The sequence below is a fragment of the Alexandromys fortis genome, unplaced genomic scaffold (assembly GCF_014885135.2).
Source record: "Alexandromys fortis isolate MF-2015 unplaced genomic scaffold, M_Fortis_MF-2015_v1.1 scaffold_228, whole genome shotgun sequence".
In the NCBI taxonomy this organism is placed as follows: Eukaryota; Metazoa; Chordata; class Mammalia; order Rodentia; family Cricetidae; genus Alexandromys; species Alexandromys fortis.
In genome coordinates, this window is record NW_026068115.1 from 1,873,924 (window position 1) to 1,892,817 (window position 18,894).

Sequence of the window (18,894 nt, forward strand, 5' to 3'; positions counted from 1 at the left end):
CTCCACCCTACCCCAGTACCAGACAGGACAGCACTCACAAGTGACTCTGGGCCCTGCAGCTGCAGGGGGTCCTGTCCTGTTGTAGCTGGCACTGCCTCCTGGGCTCTGCAGCTCCTCAAGGCCTCCAGTTCATTCTGTAGTTGGTGCATCTGCAGCAGGGCAGAACTGTGACCTAGGGTGGCAGGAGCACAGTGTGAGCCAGTGACTGCTGGCTCACTAGCGACCCCTCGCTGGTCAGGGGTTGACCCCTCACCTTTCTCCAGCTGGTCAAGTTCCTGTTCCTTCTGGAGAAGCACCTCGTCCTTTTCACACAGGCTCCGATTTTTCTCTTCTATGATGGCCGACAACTGGGCAGCCTTAGCAGGAAACTCAGCATGAGAAGGGCTGAAAAAATTCCCTCTCCTACAGGGATTCCATTTTCCAACTTGTGGGTAAGGGGAAGCCCTCCTTGGAATCCGTAGCCTAGAACAAACCTATGGCAATTGGATCCATTCTGCTGAATGGCCCTGCACAGGGCGCTTCTCTTTACTGCCCCTATAGCCTATGCTGGGCCAACCAGAGTATGGGAAGTTTTGGTCAGCCTCTCAATACATCTTTTCCTGAGCACCCATGCTGCACCAGTCTGTTGGATCACCTCATTCTGGTGTCAGAAGGTATGATTACCCTAAGTTCTTTTCAGAGGTGACTAGGGCTCAGACTGCTTAAGAACTCATTGGAGGCCTCTAGCCAGCAGGACCAGAGCCAGGTGCTCTGTCTGTTCCCATGTATGGTTTCCCTACACTCTGGCTAGGAACTCAACTTTGTGGGTAGTGGGTGATAATGTACCACTTCCCAGAATCAGATTGTTTGATCCCTACCTTTTCTGCAATCAATGTTTTATGGAGATTAAATGTTAACTAGCCATGACAAGTTAGTAAGGGGCATCACCTGGAGTAAGGAAGGTTTCTCCTAGTACCTACAGGTCATATGGCATCTCCCAACTGATTGTGTTCCCTGAGACCCTTGACATGTCTTCCTAAGACTGCAGGGGAACATGGTTTTGGCCCACACCTTAGGAGCCAGCTAGGAGCCTACCTGCTGCTGGAACTCTTCCCTCTGTTTCCGCACCTCCTCCAGGGCTTGAGCCATAGCCACACTCACAATTTCTCTTTGGCTCCATTCATCCTAGGATTCAGAAAACAGATAGGCGACTGAGTCCCAAAACAGTCCACATTTTCTTATGTATGTCCTTCACCCAAGGCCAACATTCTCCCTGCTTCCCTGCATGCTTCCCTCTGATGACTGGCAAATGCGCACATCCATGAGGGCCAGCAGTACTGGGAGCTCACCATCAGTAACCACAACTGGCTGATGAAATCCACACAAAACCAGACAGTTCATAGGCACAACCTGGTCACAGGAAATGTAATGAAGTAGCCAATGAGGTTTACAAGTTCCCACTTTCACTGAGTTAGCCATAAAAGCCCTTATAAAACACTTATTTTTATTACTTCCATGTGTACAAGTGTGAGTGTATATATCATGTGCGTATGGGTACGTGCAGAGCCAGAAGAGGGCCATGGATACCCTGCAGCTATAGATCAAGCAGTTATGAACTGGCTGACTTGGGTGGTAGGAATTGAACTCAGATCCTCTGGAAATGCAGGACATTCTCTTAACTGCTGAGCTACTTATCTAGTTCTGATAATCCTACTAAACTTTTAAAGTTACACTTATTATTATTATTTGGATTTTTCGAGACAGGGTTTCTCCGTAGCTTTTGATTTCTGTCCTGGAACTAGCTCTTGTAGACCAGGCTGGCCTTGAAGTCCCAGACCGCCTGCCTTTGCCTCCCGGGAGTGCTGGGATTAAAGGCGTGTGCACTTATTATTAATGTGTGCCTGCGGAGGTCAGAAGGCTTCGTAGCAAGGCCTTTATCAGCTTAGCCACATCACCAGACCATGGGCCCATTTTCTAAGAGTGAAAACAGGCTCTAAGAGGTTTGGTGGTTTGCCTCAGGTGCTAGAACAAGCAAGTAGCAGGACCAGATTGAGAGCCAGAGCCAGCTGAACCCAAGTCCAGGGACTCTGGATGCCAGCTTCTTCTACCTGAAACATCTTCACTGTAAGCAGAAACCTCAGTTCCCTAGCTGACTGGCAGGGCTTCTGCAGCACTGACCGCTGGTCACCACTGTTCTCCGCTGACAGTGTGTTCATGCTTGCCAAGAGTCACAGTGTAAAATACAACCTCTCAGGTTTTGACCATGGTCAGGAATACCCTGGGAAGAACACGAAGCAACGCCTGCTGTTTCTGACTACCCAGAACTCCCTGCTTTTTTTGTGTAAGCACGTTATTTCTGCTCCCCATTCCCACCTTGGAGCTCTACATGGCAAGGACTGGACTGTCAATAATGATGCCCTAATTTGAGGCATATGATTCAAGCCTGACCTATAACGACACTTCTTCCCCTTGACCAAATTCAGCTAGCAGGTGGCTTTGTCACTGAGATGGACAACCATAGTCTATAGTGCATAAGGACTCTTCTTTATACTTCGATGCTTGAAAAGTTCCAAGATGAGAACTGATGTCTGTCTGTCCCTCAGTACAGGAGGCTGTCTACTGCAGATAGAAAGCAGACCATCAGTTTCTCTGGGTTTGTGGGATCCTGACTCTTCCTACCAACTTTTCCCGAGTCAGCTGCAGAGCCATGCATGGCATGTTGACCCTTACTCGAGCCATCACAATTCTCTTCACAGTGAGTCTAGCTCTAGCAGACAAGGACAACTAGTACCTGAACCTGAGAGGCTAAAGGTGAGACCCTAAAATACACTGTACAAGACTCCTTGCCAGGGTCCTCTGACTATCTACTACTATCAAATGCAGGTTTAGGATGGGGCTCTGTTGGTATAGGGGAAGGAGCTTGAGATTCTGACTTGGTAAGAATGCTTCGCCTGGCAGGTGGATTTCAGGGAGGTCGAGGCCGGCTTGTCTACACAGCAAGTTCCAGGACAGCCAGGACCGTCACACAGAGAAACCCTGTCTTGGACAACCAAAAAGAATTCTATGCCTACTCAGGAATACTTTATTGGGAAATTTTGGAGAGATGCAGATGCCTCCATATTTTTGAGAAGACAGGAAGGCAGGCCGGGTCACAAAGGAAACCCACGCTGGGAAACTGTCCCTTGGCACTCTTCACCTGCGGCCATGTCTGATCCTCTAAATAGTCTTCTTGGGGTCAGAGATTACCACTTCCATTTTAAAATGAGAACTGGGCCAGGTGTGGTAGCACAGACCTGCAATCCTAGTGCCTGGGAGGCTGAGACAGAACAAGTTCCAGGCCAGCCTGAGCTACATGGAAATACTCTATCTCCAAAAGGCAAACAAACAAACAAGGCTGGGGGTTGCTTTATAGTAAAGCATTAACCTAGCACAAGGCAGACTCTAGGTTTCAGGCCCAGTACAAAACAACTAAACAACCAAATACCAACTGCAGCAATACTATCCACACAGACACACATGGACATACACAGACATGCACAAGCTCACACACTTGCATTCACGCATGCACGCACAACAAATTTATGATAACGAGGGATTGCACTGACATACATGGCCAGGTGCCTCAGAACTATTGAATTCCAAGCTGACCCTCCAGCCTGTCTAGAGCGTGGTTTCCTGTCTCCCAGGAGCTGCTGGCCTCCCACATGTGGCAGCTGCACACCTGGGGTTGAGTCTGGTTTCTGGGGAGGGGAAGATGTTCAGGGAACAGCTAGTTTAAAAAAATAAAAATAAGTTGGGTGTGGTGATGAACACCTTTAATCACAGCACTTGGGAGGCAGAAGCAGCAGATCTCTGTGAGTTCCAAAACAGATGCAAATGTAGAGTGAGCCTGTCTTTAAAACAATACAATAACAAAAACCCCTAAACATATGTATATCCCAAATTACAGTCCTTTAAAAACATATGAAGGCTTGAGAGATGGCTCAGCAGTTGAAGTCCCAGTCCTCACGAGGTAGCTCACAGAATCTGTGATTTCAGTTTCAGGGAATATGACAATCTCACTCAGATAAACAGGCAAGCAGGCAAAATACCAACACACATGAAATAAAAATTAAAGAAGAGGAACAAGGGGACCAGATACCAATGAAAACAGGTGGCCCAGGTGATCCAGCATCTCAGAGTTCCTCTGTTGCAGTTTCCTCAGAGTTCTGCATCCAGAACAGCATCAAGGCTGCTGGCTGAGATGGTCCAGGCTCACAGACATACTCTGAGGCCAGGACTTCAGATAAGTCCTGCATTTTCCCACTGCACAGAGACCAGACAACAAATAACACTGCAAACTCTCCCAGGACTTGACCATTATCCCAATCTTCCCAGGGTCTCTTAAAGACGCCAGTGCACTCAAGCAACAGGAAGCAGTCTAGAGAACATTCCCAAGAGTTGGGTGGGTGGCTTTTGGTTATCTGATGGGGAATAGTTACAAGTTGTTATTGGTCATGGTCAGGAAAAAAGCTAAACAAAGGAGTTAGATTCAAAGATCTCTTTCTGAAGGAAAAGGGATACAGTATAAAAATGATGAGAAAAAAGGGTGGATTGTTGAGTCTATTTTTTTTTTAAGTTTTTCGAGACAGGGTTTCTCTGTAGCTTTGGAGCCTGTCCTGGAACTATCTCTTGTAGACCAGGCTGGCCTCGAACTCACAGAGATCCGCCTGCCTCTGCCTCCCGAGTGCTGGGATTAAAGGCGTGTGCCACCACCGCCCGGCTGTTGAGTCTATTTTTAAATAACCATTTGTCCTAAATATTTTACACTGGTATGGATTTTTGTATATTGATACAAATTTAAGGTTATTTTTGTTGTATTGTATATGTTTCTATTCTTTTTTTAAAAGACATTTATTTATATGTTTGTTTATTATGTGCACAATGTTAGAAGAAGGCATTGGATCTCATTACAGATGGTTGTGAGCCATAATGTGGTTGCTGGGAACTGAACTCAAGACTTCTGGAAGAGCAATCAATGCTCTTAACCTCTGAGCCATCTCTCCAGTCCTATGTTTCTGTTTTTTTTTTTTAAGGTACTGTACCTATGCAGTTCATTTAAAAAGGTCATGTAAAGTTTTAGTTTTTGAAAGCTATTTAGAATAAATAAAGGCTAATTAATAGTCATCTAAAACTATGAAACTTATAATCATGTTAGGTATGTTCTCAGGGTCATACACAGATATATTTTAGATAGACAAGTGATCTTCAAACACTTCAAAGACCACAGATTATGGCGTTTAAAATGTTTTCATAACATGAGTGTTTTCTTGACAGTGAGACACATCTGCTCTTGATAGCACCAATCTGCTTCGAAAAAGGATAATGGGAATCAAAGAATCTCCATATGGAGTTTGTTTTCTTTGTGGCAAAAGCTAGCCATTTGGGAAGAAACTGCCCTTCCCCTAACCACTGACAGTATACTGTCCAAACTAAACAAACAGGACACAAAAGAAGGTAACTTTGGCAAAGTTAATGCATCACAGAAAAGTCTGTCAGATATTCTAGGCCTGTAGGCTGAAGATGGATGCCCCAACATTGCAGAGGAACCTTGGGTGACTGTCCAGGCAGCCAGCTGTTTCTGTCATCTCTTTTCGTTTGAAAGCTGCTTACACTATGCTTCCTGTTTACTAAGGTAGTATTATATCTCTGGGGTCTTTGATGGAGCTGAAGACTAGACAGCGATAGTTACAGTCTTCCTTGGCTATAATAGAAGGTAAAGGAGGCACAGAGCTTTGGACTCATGAGATAGAATAAATAATGAAGCATTTATTTTCTCCAAACATGCCAAATACAAATGGACTGAACAGTATAAATGTAATTCTTTTTTTGTTTTTGAAGATATTATTTCTCTGTGTAGCTTTGGAACTAGCTTTTGCAGACCAGGCTGACCTCGAACTCACAGAGATCAACCTGCCTTTGCCTCCTGAGTGCTGGGATTGAAGGCGTGTACCACCACTGCCCCCCCTTCTTTTCTTTTCTTTCTTTTTTTTTTTTTAAAGACAGGGTTTCTCTGTATAACAGACCTGTTTGTCCTGGACTCACTTTGTACACCAGGATGGCCTCAAACTTGTGGCAGAAATTAATACTGGCCTGGTGCCAGAGGGTTAGCAAGTAACCCTTTGGTGGCCATGAAACCCGCTGGGTTATACCTGGAGTAGCTCTGGAGTTTTTACTCAGTCCCTAATCCATCCTTTGTGTTACAGATACCTTTTGTTACCCTAAGTGAATCTTGTCTGAGAGTTTTCCATGGATACAAAACGTATGCAAAACTTGGTTTAGAGAAAACCCTGGTACCTCATGAATCAAGTACTTGCACCTGGTATTGTGTCTTTGGAAACTTCATTTAGTTTGTTTTGAGATACAGGAATCCATCTGCTTCATCACATACCTGCTAATCAGCTGAGGATGTCACGTTAGAATACTCTCTCATTCTGGTGCCTGCGTATTAATTTGCTACAGCTGCCTTAACACACTACCTTGAACTTGTTAACATGGTTGACCATGATACTAGGTCTGCAGGCCTTTGTGAATGCTGAGCAAACACTGCCAACTGAGCTGACTCCCTCACCTGATGTGGGATTTCCCTCTGTATGCTGTGATTACCATTGATTAATAAAGGAACTGTCTTGGGCCTGTGCAGAGAACAGAGGTAGGCATGGAAAACTAAACTGAATGCTGAGAAGAAGAAGGAGGAGTGAGAGAGAAGCCATGTCACCCCGCCAGAGTCAGACGGAACTTTACCCGGTAAGCCACAGTCACGTGGCAATATATTAATAGATCAATGGAGATGGGTTATAAATAAGAAGCTAGAGCTAATGGACCAGCAGTGTTTTAAATAATATAGTTTCTGTGTGATTATTTCTGGAGTCTGGGCGGCCAGGAAACAACAAGCAGTCTCCCCCAACACTCGTCTTCTGTATAGATATGAGCAGGCTGTGCTCCTTCAGGGAAAGTCCTTTTTCTGCATCTCCAAGCTTCCAGAACTGCAACCCTCAGGCCCAGCCCCATTCCTCCATCTTCAATGGCAGCCATGCAGCCACATCTATAGTTCTTTATTTGAATTTGCACATGGTGGCACATACCTATAAGACTAGCACTTGGGAGAGGGCAGCAAGAGGATCATGAGTTCAAAAACAGCCTTGGCCAGGGATTTTTGAGACAAGGCTTGGCTATGTGAGACCGTCTCAACCAAAATAAAAACACCTCGAACACCTCGACGTGTTTTTGCTGTCACATCATGCCTTCTGTCTTGTAGGAATCGTGAGGACTCTTGACCATTTAGGGCTCATCCAAATTAACTAGGGAGAACTCTCCATCTAGTTCCATATCCTCCATTTAATCTAACTGCCTGCCACCTCTGTGCTGAAATTACAGGTGCCCAGTACTTTGCTTTTCCCCTTCCCCTGTTTCTGAGACAGTCTCACTATGTAGTGCTATCTGGCCTCAAATTCACTATATACACCAAGGTTAGCCTCCAACTTAAAGAGATCCGCCTGCGCCTGCCTCCCAAAAGAGTGCACCACCACCATTTTTGGTCCAGAAGTATCCCTGCCCCCCCCACCTCCTACCTTTCTAACTTTATATTACCCCCCCCCCCCCATTTCTCTCTGTATTCTGGCTGTCCTGGAATTCCTCTGTAGACCAGGCTGGCCTTAAACTTAAGTCTGCCTGCCTCTGCCTCCTAAGGGTTGGGATTAAAGGTGTGAGCTACCACTGTCCAGCTGCTATTCTGTTTTTTTTTTTTTTTTTTTTTTAATTTATATCTATCCTAAACCTATGCTCTGACTTCCAGACTTGTCAGTTAAAAAATTACCAGATTTGGGGGGCTGGAGAGATAGCTCAGAGGTTAAGAGCACTGACTGCTTTTCCAGAGGTCCTGAGTTCAATTCCCAGCAACCACATGGTTGGTGGCTTACAGCCATCTATAATGAGACCTGGCGCCCCCTTCTGGCTTATAGGCCATGGAAGGAATGCTATACACATAATATAATAAATAAATAAATAAATAAATAAAAATAAAAAAAATTACCAGATTTGTCCTAGACACCTCTGAATGATATCTCTATGTGCCCAGTTATCCCAGTGGCCAACCCTCTGGGTAGGGTGAAATTTTGGTCCCCAAAGATATTTCTGGTTGTCATCAGTGGGCTGATTACTGACATCTAGTGGTCAGAGACCAAAATACTCCTAGAGTCCCAACAATGTACATCTATCTGCTCCAAGGTGCCCATAAAGGAATCTTGGCTCAAATGCCAAAGTGCTGAAGCCATGGAACTGAGTTCCATAAACCAAATCAAGGAGTCACTCCAACACCTATTCCTCTATTTTCCTCCTTGCACTCTGTGGCAAGTCCTAAATGTTCCATGGCTAGCATTTATCCAGAATCTGAATTTGTCTTCCATATACTTAATTAACACAGCTATCCTTTCCTGCCTGTGTTACTAAAAGTTACTACGCATAGTTAGAGAAATACTTTCAAAACAAAACCTCTTCCATGCCTTTCTGCTCAATCCCTGTAATGGCTTTCATTATACTTCCTAATTCTTGCTGCATTCTGTATTGGCAGCCTTGTTCTCCCTGCCACTCAGCTCCGGCCATACTGGCCTTCCTACTGTTCTTTAAACAGAATGGGCTTTCTTTTACCTCAGAGTCCTTCGAATGCCTAACTGCTGGCCTCACTATTCATAGCTTTGTTGAAATGTCTTAGAAGCCTTCCTTTCCTCTTCTGTCCTGGCCATGATTTTGGCTTCGTTCTCCTCACAGCATTGGCCTCTATCTGTAGCTAGTTCACTATTTCTAGTTATACGCTCTGTGGAGGAGAGACTATCTGTCTTATTCCTGACACATCCCAGCACCTCTTGTGATGCCTAGCAATTATGGGCACTCTGACACCTGCTGATGGAATAAAAACAAAAAACCAGAAAAACAAAACAATTCACTTCAATCCAGGCTTTATGGTACAGGCCTGTAATCACAGCTACCTGGGGACCTGAATCGGGGATTGCAAGTTCAGGACCCTTCTCTGGGCTACCAAGAAATTCAAAGTCAGCCTACGTTAACTTAGTAAGGCCTTGTCTCAAATTAAAAATACAGAAAGTAATGGATTTATAATTTAGTATTACAGTGGCTATCTAGTATGCACAAGGCCATGGATTTGAGTCTTAGTTTAGGAAGCAAAAAGAAAATCTGGTTGAAAAGACACATTCTGTTCAGGATGCAGCACCACTGCAGTAGTGCCTAAGCAACTCCCTGGGCAGGCCAAGCCATAGGTGTGGACAGAGAGAAGGGCTGCAAAGGCCTGACACCAGCTCCAAACCGGAAGAATATTGCCATGACTCACCTCCCATAGGTATTATGAAGGCCCAGGGAGCCTAGCGGACCAATGAATGTGGGGATGCGGCTTTGTCTAGTGAACAACAGGAGTAAGGTCTGATTAAAGCACCAACTTCACAGATGGGAAAAGATATTGTTCACTTCTGTCCGAGGTCCCTAACATACACAAACATCTTCCGTAAGGACTTCCGTATGTGTCCTTCTGAAAACACAAGTCAGGAGTGCTTGAACAGCACAGCTTCCAGCCGGCTGCTGACAAGACACGAGGCAGAAGTGGGCTTTGGGATGGAGTGAGCAGCTAGAGGAGACTAACTCAACCTCTAACTTAAGGTACATGGACTGACTGCCCTCAGAGCCTCAGCAGCAGTCACTGCAAAAGCAGCGCAGCCTTCCTCCTCCTGGCCACTGTGGAGACTTCAGCAGACAGCTGCCATTTCCTCTGCACTGTCCACTACAAACATGTGACAGAGAGAACTTCTGTAGAACTGATTCTATTCGATAAATACCTTTAGTTTCTTTAGTTCAGACTGGTGTTGCCGTAAAGAACGTTCACATTCATTTCTGCTTTCTTTAAGGGCCACGTTCTCCTGCTGCAGCTGTTGCTGGAAATTGAGCAGAGCACACTTAAGAAAAGGTCTTACCTGCCGTGTTTCCTCCTAGGCAGAGTCCTTCTGAAATGGACTTTCTAGGCTGAGGGGATAGCTCAGCTAATGAAGTGATCAGGGAGGTATAAAGATCCGAGTTCAGATTCCCAGCAACCATGTGGGAACCATGCCTGCAATTGCACTGCTGGACAGAGACTGCTGGATCTTTGGGGTTCACAGCTGGGCAGTGAGGGGGAAGAGGAGCAGAAGAGGTTGCTCAGTGGTTAAGAAAGCTTGTTTTAGCTGGGCAGTGGTGACACACACCTTTAATCCCAGTACTAGGGAAGTGGAGAGAGGAATATAAGGCAAGAGGATACAGGAGCTCAGGATTCAGTCTGAGGTTTCATAGAAATGGCATTCAGTCTGAGGACTTGCAGAGACAGGATACCCCATTCAGTCTGAGGACTTCACAGAGGTAAGAACTAGTGGCTGGCTGCTCTGCTTTTCTGATCTTTCAGTTTTTAACCCCCTAATAAAAACTCTGGGTTTTTATTATTTAAGACCAAATAGAATTCGTACTACACCAGCTAGTCTAGCAAAATCAGTGGAGAACCATGGAGGAAGGCAGCTGATACACAACTCTGGCCTTCCTTTCTTTTGGTCACTGTAAACGTGAGAATAAGCGATAGGTGGAGACAAGGAAGGAAAACACTGGACCTCTCCAGGGGCAGGAGTAGCTCAGTGGTAGAGCATACGTCCAGCATTTGAGATCCTCTCAAGAAAGACTGGGACACATAGAGGATCATAGAAAGGAGAAGCCAGCCGGGCAGTGGTGGCGCAAGCCTTTAATCCCAACACTTGGGAGGCAGAAACAGGCGGATCTCTGTGAGTTTGAGGCCAGCCTGGTCTACAAGAGCTAGTTCCAGGACAGGCTCCAAAGCCACAGAGAAACCCTGTCTCAAAAAACCAAAAAAAAAAAAAAAAAAAAAAAAAAAAAAAAGAAAGGAGAAGCCATTAGGGAAGACTATGGAGTTCAGAAAAACTGGGAAAAACTGAGGGGACCCATCAGAATACATGAAGATGTCCCAGTGGAAAAACCATACGCTCTGTATCTCTGTAGAAAGCAGTCCTTTCATTTCCAGCCTCCTAAGCAGGTAAGTCCTTCTAGGAAAGGAGTGAACTGCTCTCTCCAGTGGTTCTCCAGCCTAGAGAGGCACTATTCTTCTCAAATGCAGTGATCCAGTGCTCCTGCATGGACTTACCATTCCCTGCTCTGAAGCTATTTGATCGGCTGCCCGTGTTTGTTCCAGAGCTTCAATCTGGGCCTCTAGTGCATGGGTGCGCTCCCTGCAATGCAGCTCCAGGGCAAGAACCTGTTGTTGGGAGAGGCTGTTCTCTTGGTGTTTAGTGATCTGCAGGAAAACCAGAGGACAGTTAGCCAAGACAAAAATTTCAGAAAGCCTTATTCTGACTGTCTAACAGAAACTACCCTTTTTGACCTCTGCTACCCTGGTGTGGCTTCAACAACTGCATGTTGTACATATTGCTTCTGGGTCTGGCCTTCCCTGGAAACTGAAGTGCCTTGATGCCACTGGCACACCCTTCACGGTATATCCTGAGAAATAGGCCTCTACTCACTGGACTTCTATGGCTGACGTGTTCTTCTGGGAGGCAGGAGAATGAAGTGGTGAAGAATAGTATATACATGAGATGGATGTGAGTCTTGTCACTTCTGAGCTCATCTCTTCTACAGACTATGTATGACATTCAGTGAGTTTACTAGGTGTGCTGCAAAGACTAAGTAAAAAGCATTCTGAACAGTGCTAGGGTTGTCATAAACAAGAAATCAATGGTGGCTGTTTTTATTTCCCTATGTCTAATTTATTAGCTCACTCAGGGTCTGATGACTGTCCAAATACTTCAGCCTATTTTTTTTTTATTTCCCTATGTCTAATTTATTAGCTCACTCAGGGTCTGATGACTGTCCAAATACTTCAGCCTATTTTTTTTTTTTTTTTTAAAGAGGGTTTGACTGGCTGGAACTCACTGTGTAGACCAGACTGGCCTATACTCAAAGAGATTAGCCCTCTTCAACTGGGATTAACGATGGAATGTGTCACGACACCCAGATCATTCTGCGGTTTTGACCTGTTTTCATTTTACACAGCTCAGCCTGAAAACTAGGCTTTGAACTCTCAAGGACCCACAAGACGGGATCATCAACAAAAGCAGATGTTGGGTGATAACTACCAGTTAGTCCCTTGGCTCTGGGTAACACTCACCCTCCAGATAACCCTCCCACCTCTTGCTTTACTCAAGCCAAATCCAGATACTATTGCAGACTTGGGCGTATATCTGGTGTTGAGGGGAAGCACTGGAGTCTGGCACGTGGTGAACACTTACAAGTTCCTGAATCTGGGCTTCCTGGGCAGTCACAACATCCCTGCTCTGGTTCAGCTGCTCCTCAGCGGCCTGTAGGCTTTGCTCTAGATCCTTCACCTGAGGGAAAACACAAACATTCTTTCTACTCACAAGAAATTGGGAGGGTTTAATGTATGGTTTAAAATTAAGCCAGAAACAAGGATGTAGTGGCACACACCTGTAATCAGAGGACTCATGGTGGAGATAGGAGATCAGAAGTTCAAAGCTATTCTTCACCACATAATGAGTTTGACACTAGCCTAGGCTATAGGAGACTGTGTGTGTGTGTGTGTGTGTGTGTGTGTGTGAGAGAGAGAGAGAGAGAGAGAGAGAGAGAGAGAGAGAGAGAGCGCACATGCAAGCCAGTGTTAGGTGTCATAAATAAAGAAGGCACAGGTCTTTAATCCCAGCAGAAGCAGGCACAGTTTGAGGCCAACATGGAAGTTCTAGGTCTGCCAGGGCTACATAGTGAGACCCTGTCACAAAACAAACAAGAAGGGCTAGAGAGATGGCACAGCTGATCTACCAGAAATCAAGGGTTCAGTTCCCAGCACACAAATGGAACTCACAGACACCCATAACTCCAGTTTTAGAGACTCTATGATGACCTCTTCTGTCTTCTAAGCCTTTATGCACCAGGCCTGCATATGGTGCACAGACATACATGTAGGCAAAACACTCATACACATTAAATAATAATTAACAAACAAAAACTCATCCCACCCCATCCACAAAACATTAAAAAAAAAACCCAGCAAAATAAAATAAAAACAGAACAGGTAAGGCATGGAAGGGCATGGAAGAAACATGATACTTGGAAGGCTGAGGCAGAAGGATTGGAGCAACTTCCAGGCCAGCCTGGCTACATAGGGAGAACCTGTCTAAAAATAAACAAAATGAAAACAAAATAAAATTCAAACAAGAAAAAGAAGTCAAACTCAGGGATATACACAGATGTTGTTCAGTGGTAGAGCGAGTTCCTTGAATGAACAAGCTTCAATTCCATAACAACATAAAATCCTACATTACAGAAATGACCAAGAGCCCCAAGTCTTCTATTACAAAGCACTACAACTTTAATGTCTTTTCTTCATGTCTTTATGAATTTTTTTTTAAAAAATGTTTATTTATTACGTATACAATATTCTTTCTGTGTGTATGCCTGCAGGCCAGAAGAGGGCATCAGACCCCATTACAGATGGTTGTGAGCCACCATGTGGTTGCTGGGAATTGAACTCAGGACCTTTGGAAGAGCAGGCAATGCTCTTAACCTCTGAGCCATCTCTCCAGCCCCCGTCTTTATGAATTTTTAATAGTTTGCATACAGTTTAAATACACCCACCACGCTTTACCTCCCACTTATAACATGCATGCAGACTGGAGATTATTTTTTCCTCAAAGAGTGCTTCCTGCTTTACTGACCATACATCTATAGGATTACCGGCTGGTACTTGGGTTGTTATACATTTTTATTTATTCTAGGTTTTAGAATTTTTGCTTATTTTATGTGGGACATATTAGATGGTGTATGCATACACACACCACAGCATGCTGTAGAGGCTGAAGAAGAGCTCTGTGTGGAGTTGACTGTCTCCTCCCTCTCTATGTGTGCTCCAGGGATCAATCCAGGTTGTCAGGTTGATGTGGCAGGTGCCTTTATCTGCAGAGCCCTCTCTAATACTCTCTTTGACATATTCTTCAATCTAAAATAAAGCAGTCATTAATATTTTCACACAAAACTGTCTGACGTGGTTTCAGTAACTTCCTTGGGAGTGACTGCTGGCAGTGGGATTGCTGACCACAACATGAATTTCAACCTCATGCAGTCCACGAATTCTGAGATACATATTGCCAACCGTTCTACTAAAGAAATACACTGGCAAAGGCAGAGACAATCCAATGGGTACAGAAAAACTCAGTCTGTACTAAAGCTACATCAGAGACAGTGAGGAAAGGCAGACTATTTAGCAAATAATGTAAGAAAGGTGGAGAAAAGGAAAGCTGGATTCTTACTGAATGCCACACAACAGTGTGCATATGCACAAGAGCTCTAGTATGTGGACAAAACTATGTCATTAAAATATAGAATATCTCTGTGACTTAGACACATGCATGGATGTATTTTCCCCCTGAAAAAGCGTTTCTCTGTGTGGACCTGGCTGTCTTAGAACTAGCTCTGTAGACCAGGCTGGCCTCAAACTCACAGAGATCCGCCTGCTTCTGCCTCCTGAGAGATGGGATTAAAGGTATGTACCACCATCACCCAACCATGAATGGATTTTTTTAAATAGAGCTTCAGATCATATAGAAGTGATGACTCTGATAATTTCAGAATTTCTGTTCATCAAGGGATAGATACAAAGACTGGTTCAGTACTGAAAACTGACAAGATTAGAAACTAGAATATGTAACAAAATCCTATAACCTAATTAAGAAAAGACTGACAGGATATGTATAGACTATTCTAAGGGAAAACTCCAGAGGCAATAGGAAGATGAAGCAATAGGTGAGAACTCACTAAGCACAGCAGCCTCAACTCCACCAAATATAGTTCTTGGAACACAGATGACCTGACCAAGAACTTCTTAGCCAAAACGCCTTCCAACCAGGTTACACACATTACAGCAAATACTGGAGAGAGGTCATACCCGAGTCTCCAAGAGGTCAATGGCCTTGGTGTAGCTACTCCTGGCAGCCAGGAGTTGCTGCCTAGTGTCTTCTAGATTCTGTTCGGCAACTGTTCTCTGTAAGAGAAAAGAATTGTTACTATATTTAATGAGTATTTATTGATGTTGTACCATTTGTGCTGGGCACAGGAGATATGAATAGATGGAGTCAACGCAAAGTGAGATATAATTCACATATCACAGAGGACACACAAATGAGTTTGGCACAGTCCTTTGTTTGCAAGGCTGGGACAAATGCCTAACAACAAAAGCATACACTAGAAGCCGGCTATGGTGGTGCACGCATAAAATCTCAGCACTCAGGAGGCAGAAGCAGGCAGATCTCTGAGTATGAGGCCATCCAGGGTCATACAGTGAGACTCTGCCTCAAAAAAGAAAAAAAAGGAGCTTGATGTATTCAGAGAAATACAGCTCCTCAAAAGTCACAGTGATGGCGAGCTCAGACCAACAGAACAACTGTGGTGTTGGGCAATGGGTAGGGTGATGAGGAACTCTTCTGAGTTGCCAAAGTTTTATTTTATTTTGCAGGCAGAAATTTTCAAGCAGATCTTTTTAAAACCTGGCATTAGCTTTACTAGGGAGGTTGGCTAAATGTGAGGCCTCACTCTAGACATTCTGGGAAAAGGACTAGAGATATATACTTTAAACAAACCCCCAAGTAATTGCTATTCACTCTTCAATAATAATTGACTATGGAACAACAACAATAACAATACCTACTATGCTCCAATTTTTACTCTGATTTCATCAAGCTGACACAATATAAATTCAATTTTATAGAGAAGACAACACAAAGAGATTAACTGATTTGATTTAAGTCACAGTGATAACATAGAAACACAGATGCTGGCCTCTAGAAACCAACTTATACATTAGAATCCATAGTTTGGGAAGATTGGTTTCATAGGAGTGAGGAAGGTGAAGGGGACCTTCAGTTAGTGCGGGACGCTCTAGAGTTATGCAGTGCCTGGAGAGAAGGAGAAGCTCAGCTTGACAGTGGAGTCTACTCTAGGGTAAGCTTAAAGCTCAAGACTTTGTCAACTTTGTCATGACAAGGCAAATCACTGGACTACAAAGAGGAGAGAAATTTACCTCTACCATGGCGTGAGGTCAGCCTGTTTAACAGTTACCCTGGCCAATGGAAACCTAGGATGCAAGGTAGTTCCTGCTCAAGCTGAAGGGTTTGATAATAATTTTCCTTGCCAGTAGAGGCAGGGGACTGGGGAGAGGTAGGGGAAGGAACAGTGCAGCAAGACAAAACAGCTTGGGTAGCCTCAGTCATCACATAGCTGTGTAAACAAAGCTCTCCCCTTCTTTGAGAAACATACAGGTTGTTTGAAAAACACATGGTTGGTTTTGTTTTGAGACCAGGTTTCATGTAACCTAGGTTACCATCAAACTCACCATGTAGCCAAGCATGACCCTAACCTTCCTGATTCTTTTGCGACTACCTTCTTGATGTGGGATTCCCCTCTGTATGCTGTGAATATGTTTTATTACCACTGGTTAATAAAGAAGCTACTTTGACCTATGGCAGGGCAGAATGAAGCTAGGTGGGAAAGGTATATAGAGAGAGTAGGTGGAGTCAAGGAGACGCCATGTAGTTGTCAAAGGAGAAAGACACCAGAACCTACCAGTAAGCCACTGCCTTGTGGCGATACACAGATTAATAGAAACGGGTTAATTTAAGATGTAAGAGCTAGCTAGGAATACACCTAAGCCATTGGTCAAATAGTGTTGTAATTAACAGTTTCTGAGTGATTGATTATTCGGTCTGGGAGGCTGGGAAACACAGCACAGTCTCTGTTTATATCTTCTAAATTCTAGAACTACAGACATGTATATCCACACCTGGTTTATGCAGTGCTGGGGACTGAATCCAAGGCTTTATACATGCTAGGCAAGCAGTATAATAATTGGGATAAATTGTCCAGCCCTAAAGGCTACCCTCTACCCCCAGACAGGGTTTCTCTGTGTTTGGCTCTGGCTGTCCTTCAACTCTCTTTGTAGACCAAGGCTGGCCTTGAACTCAGAGATCCACCTGCCTCTTAAGTGCTGGGATTACAGATGTGCCCTGATACCACTACCTGGTCTCCTAAAGGCTATATTTGATTTCAATCCAAAAATGCATAAACTAGGCCCCATGGTATGTGGTTATAGTCTCAGCTACTCAAGAATTTAGGTTGGAGGACAGATTATGCCCAGGAGTTTGGGGCCCAGAAGAGCTACACTAAGTTGCAGAGAGCTGTCATCTAACCCTCCAGATCAGAAACTCACAGCATATGCAACACCCAGCATCACCATGCCTTTCTAATATTGGTCAGCATGAGTGGACAGTACCTCTTTCAAGAGCTCTTGTACATGATCTTCTCCTGACAAATTCTGTTCTAGTCTCTTTTCCAAGAATATAACCTTCTCTTGCAAATGTGTGATGATTTTTTCTTTCTCTTGAGTTTCAGCAGTGACCTGTAGGGAAAGCACAGTCATTCTTTTTTTTTTAAATATTTATTTATTATGTATACAATATTCTTTCTGCATGTATGCCTGAAGGCCAGAAGAAGGCACCAGACCTCATTACAGATGGTTATGAGCCACCATGTGGTTGCTTGGAATTGAACTTAGGACCTTTGGAAGAGCAGGCAATGCTCTTAACCTCTGAGCCATCTCTCCAGCCCAGCACAGTCATTCTTTAAGCCCTTTTACCTCTCTTCCCTGCCCTGTGTCATCATCATGCTTCTCTGGAATCCTGTGCTCAATCACATCACAGAAACACATGCAACCAAGAAAGTTTTCCTAAAAATGGGGGCGGAGATGCCAGATGAGAACCAGCAACATTAAAGGAAGAGACCTAGCACAAAGCGAAGCAAGCACCAGGTCAGACACAGAGCATCATGAAGGAAGCATGATGTCTGGGAAGAAAAAACCCACCACTCTTCTGGTAGAGAAAGCAAGGCTAATTCCATTGAAGAAGCTCCTGGTGTCCCTGAAATAATCTTTGAATCACATTCCTAAGTTCCTTGATTCAAGGCCTAGTACTGACAATGAACAAACATCCCCAATCAGAAAATCATAATGATGTTCTTTGAAACTCAAGAGCAGGCTGGGTACGGCAGGGACAAAGATGAGACAATTGCTTTAAAGCCAACCAGAGAAGTTCTGAAACAAATGACAGGAACTAATATGGCCACCATGAATCTCACAGCTTGCCCTGAGAACAAGTGTCTACTTCAACTTGATGTTCTATCAATGAATGGAGTGATGATGGTGACAGATGGGAGTTGGTTTCTCTCATCACCACCAATCACCAAATGGTGCTCAATGTCAGATCTGAGACACCCAGATTCATGGTGGTCTCTTCCACTGAGGATGCCATTCTCCTCTCCCAGAAAGGTGCTATGCACACCCTTCACTGCTCCCTTGAATGCCCTGCTTAGACTTCCATTGCTCCAGCTCAAGCCACAGACACATTCAACCTGGGTCAATCTCTCCTGAGGAAGATGCAGCTGAGTATATGTAGGGATAAGCCCGCCCCTTGGGGGCGGGCTTGCCTCGGGCGAATGTTTACTGATAAATTGGGTGCGCAGATGCGTGCCCCTTCCTGCTTCTGGTACTTCACTGGAACCTTGGTTTCGTGAGTCTGGTTTTTCCATTAAAGTTGTTCAAATATCTATTACTATTGGTCTTCATTAATCTAAACCGCCACATTTGGCGCCCAGTGGGACTTTGGGTATACCCGCCCCGATTTGGAGGGAGCCAGTGGCACCTCCCCTTCCGGAGGTCTCTCTCTCTCTCTCTCTTCGCACAGATTGTGCCCTCTCAGCACTGCACCTAGAAGCAACTGAGATTCT

The 18,894-nt window shown here is 44.5% G+C and overlaps 1 protein-coding gene across 2 annotated transcripts in view; it reads right to left on the reverse strand.

Annotated features, from left to right (window-relative positions):
- The window catches only part of Golga1 (golgin A1), a 73,990-nt gene that overhangs the window by 5,896 nt on the left and 49,200 nt on the right, over positions 1-18,894 (reverse strand). For both annotated transcript variants that reach the window (XR_007589122.1, XM_050124834.1), the window contains exons 11-18: positions 17,387-17,512; positions 15,008-15,103; positions 12,342-12,437; positions 11,201-11,350; positions 9,861-9,956; positions 1,075-1,164; positions 254-356; positions 39-172 (exon numbers count right to left, since the gene is read on the reverse strand). Coding sequence is in view for 1 of the 2 variants with exons in the window: in XM_050124834.1 (XP_049980791.1) it covers positions 39-172; positions 254-356; positions 1,075-1,164; positions 9,861-9,956; positions 11,201-11,350; positions 12,342-12,437; positions 15,008-15,103; positions 17,387-17,512 (891 nt within the window). In the remaining variant the exon portion in view is untranslated. The remainder of the gene's footprint in view (positions 1-38; positions 173-253; positions 357-1,074; positions 1,165-9,860; positions 9,957-11,200; positions 11,351-12,341; positions 12,438-15,007; positions 15,104-17,386; positions 17,513-18,894) is intronic.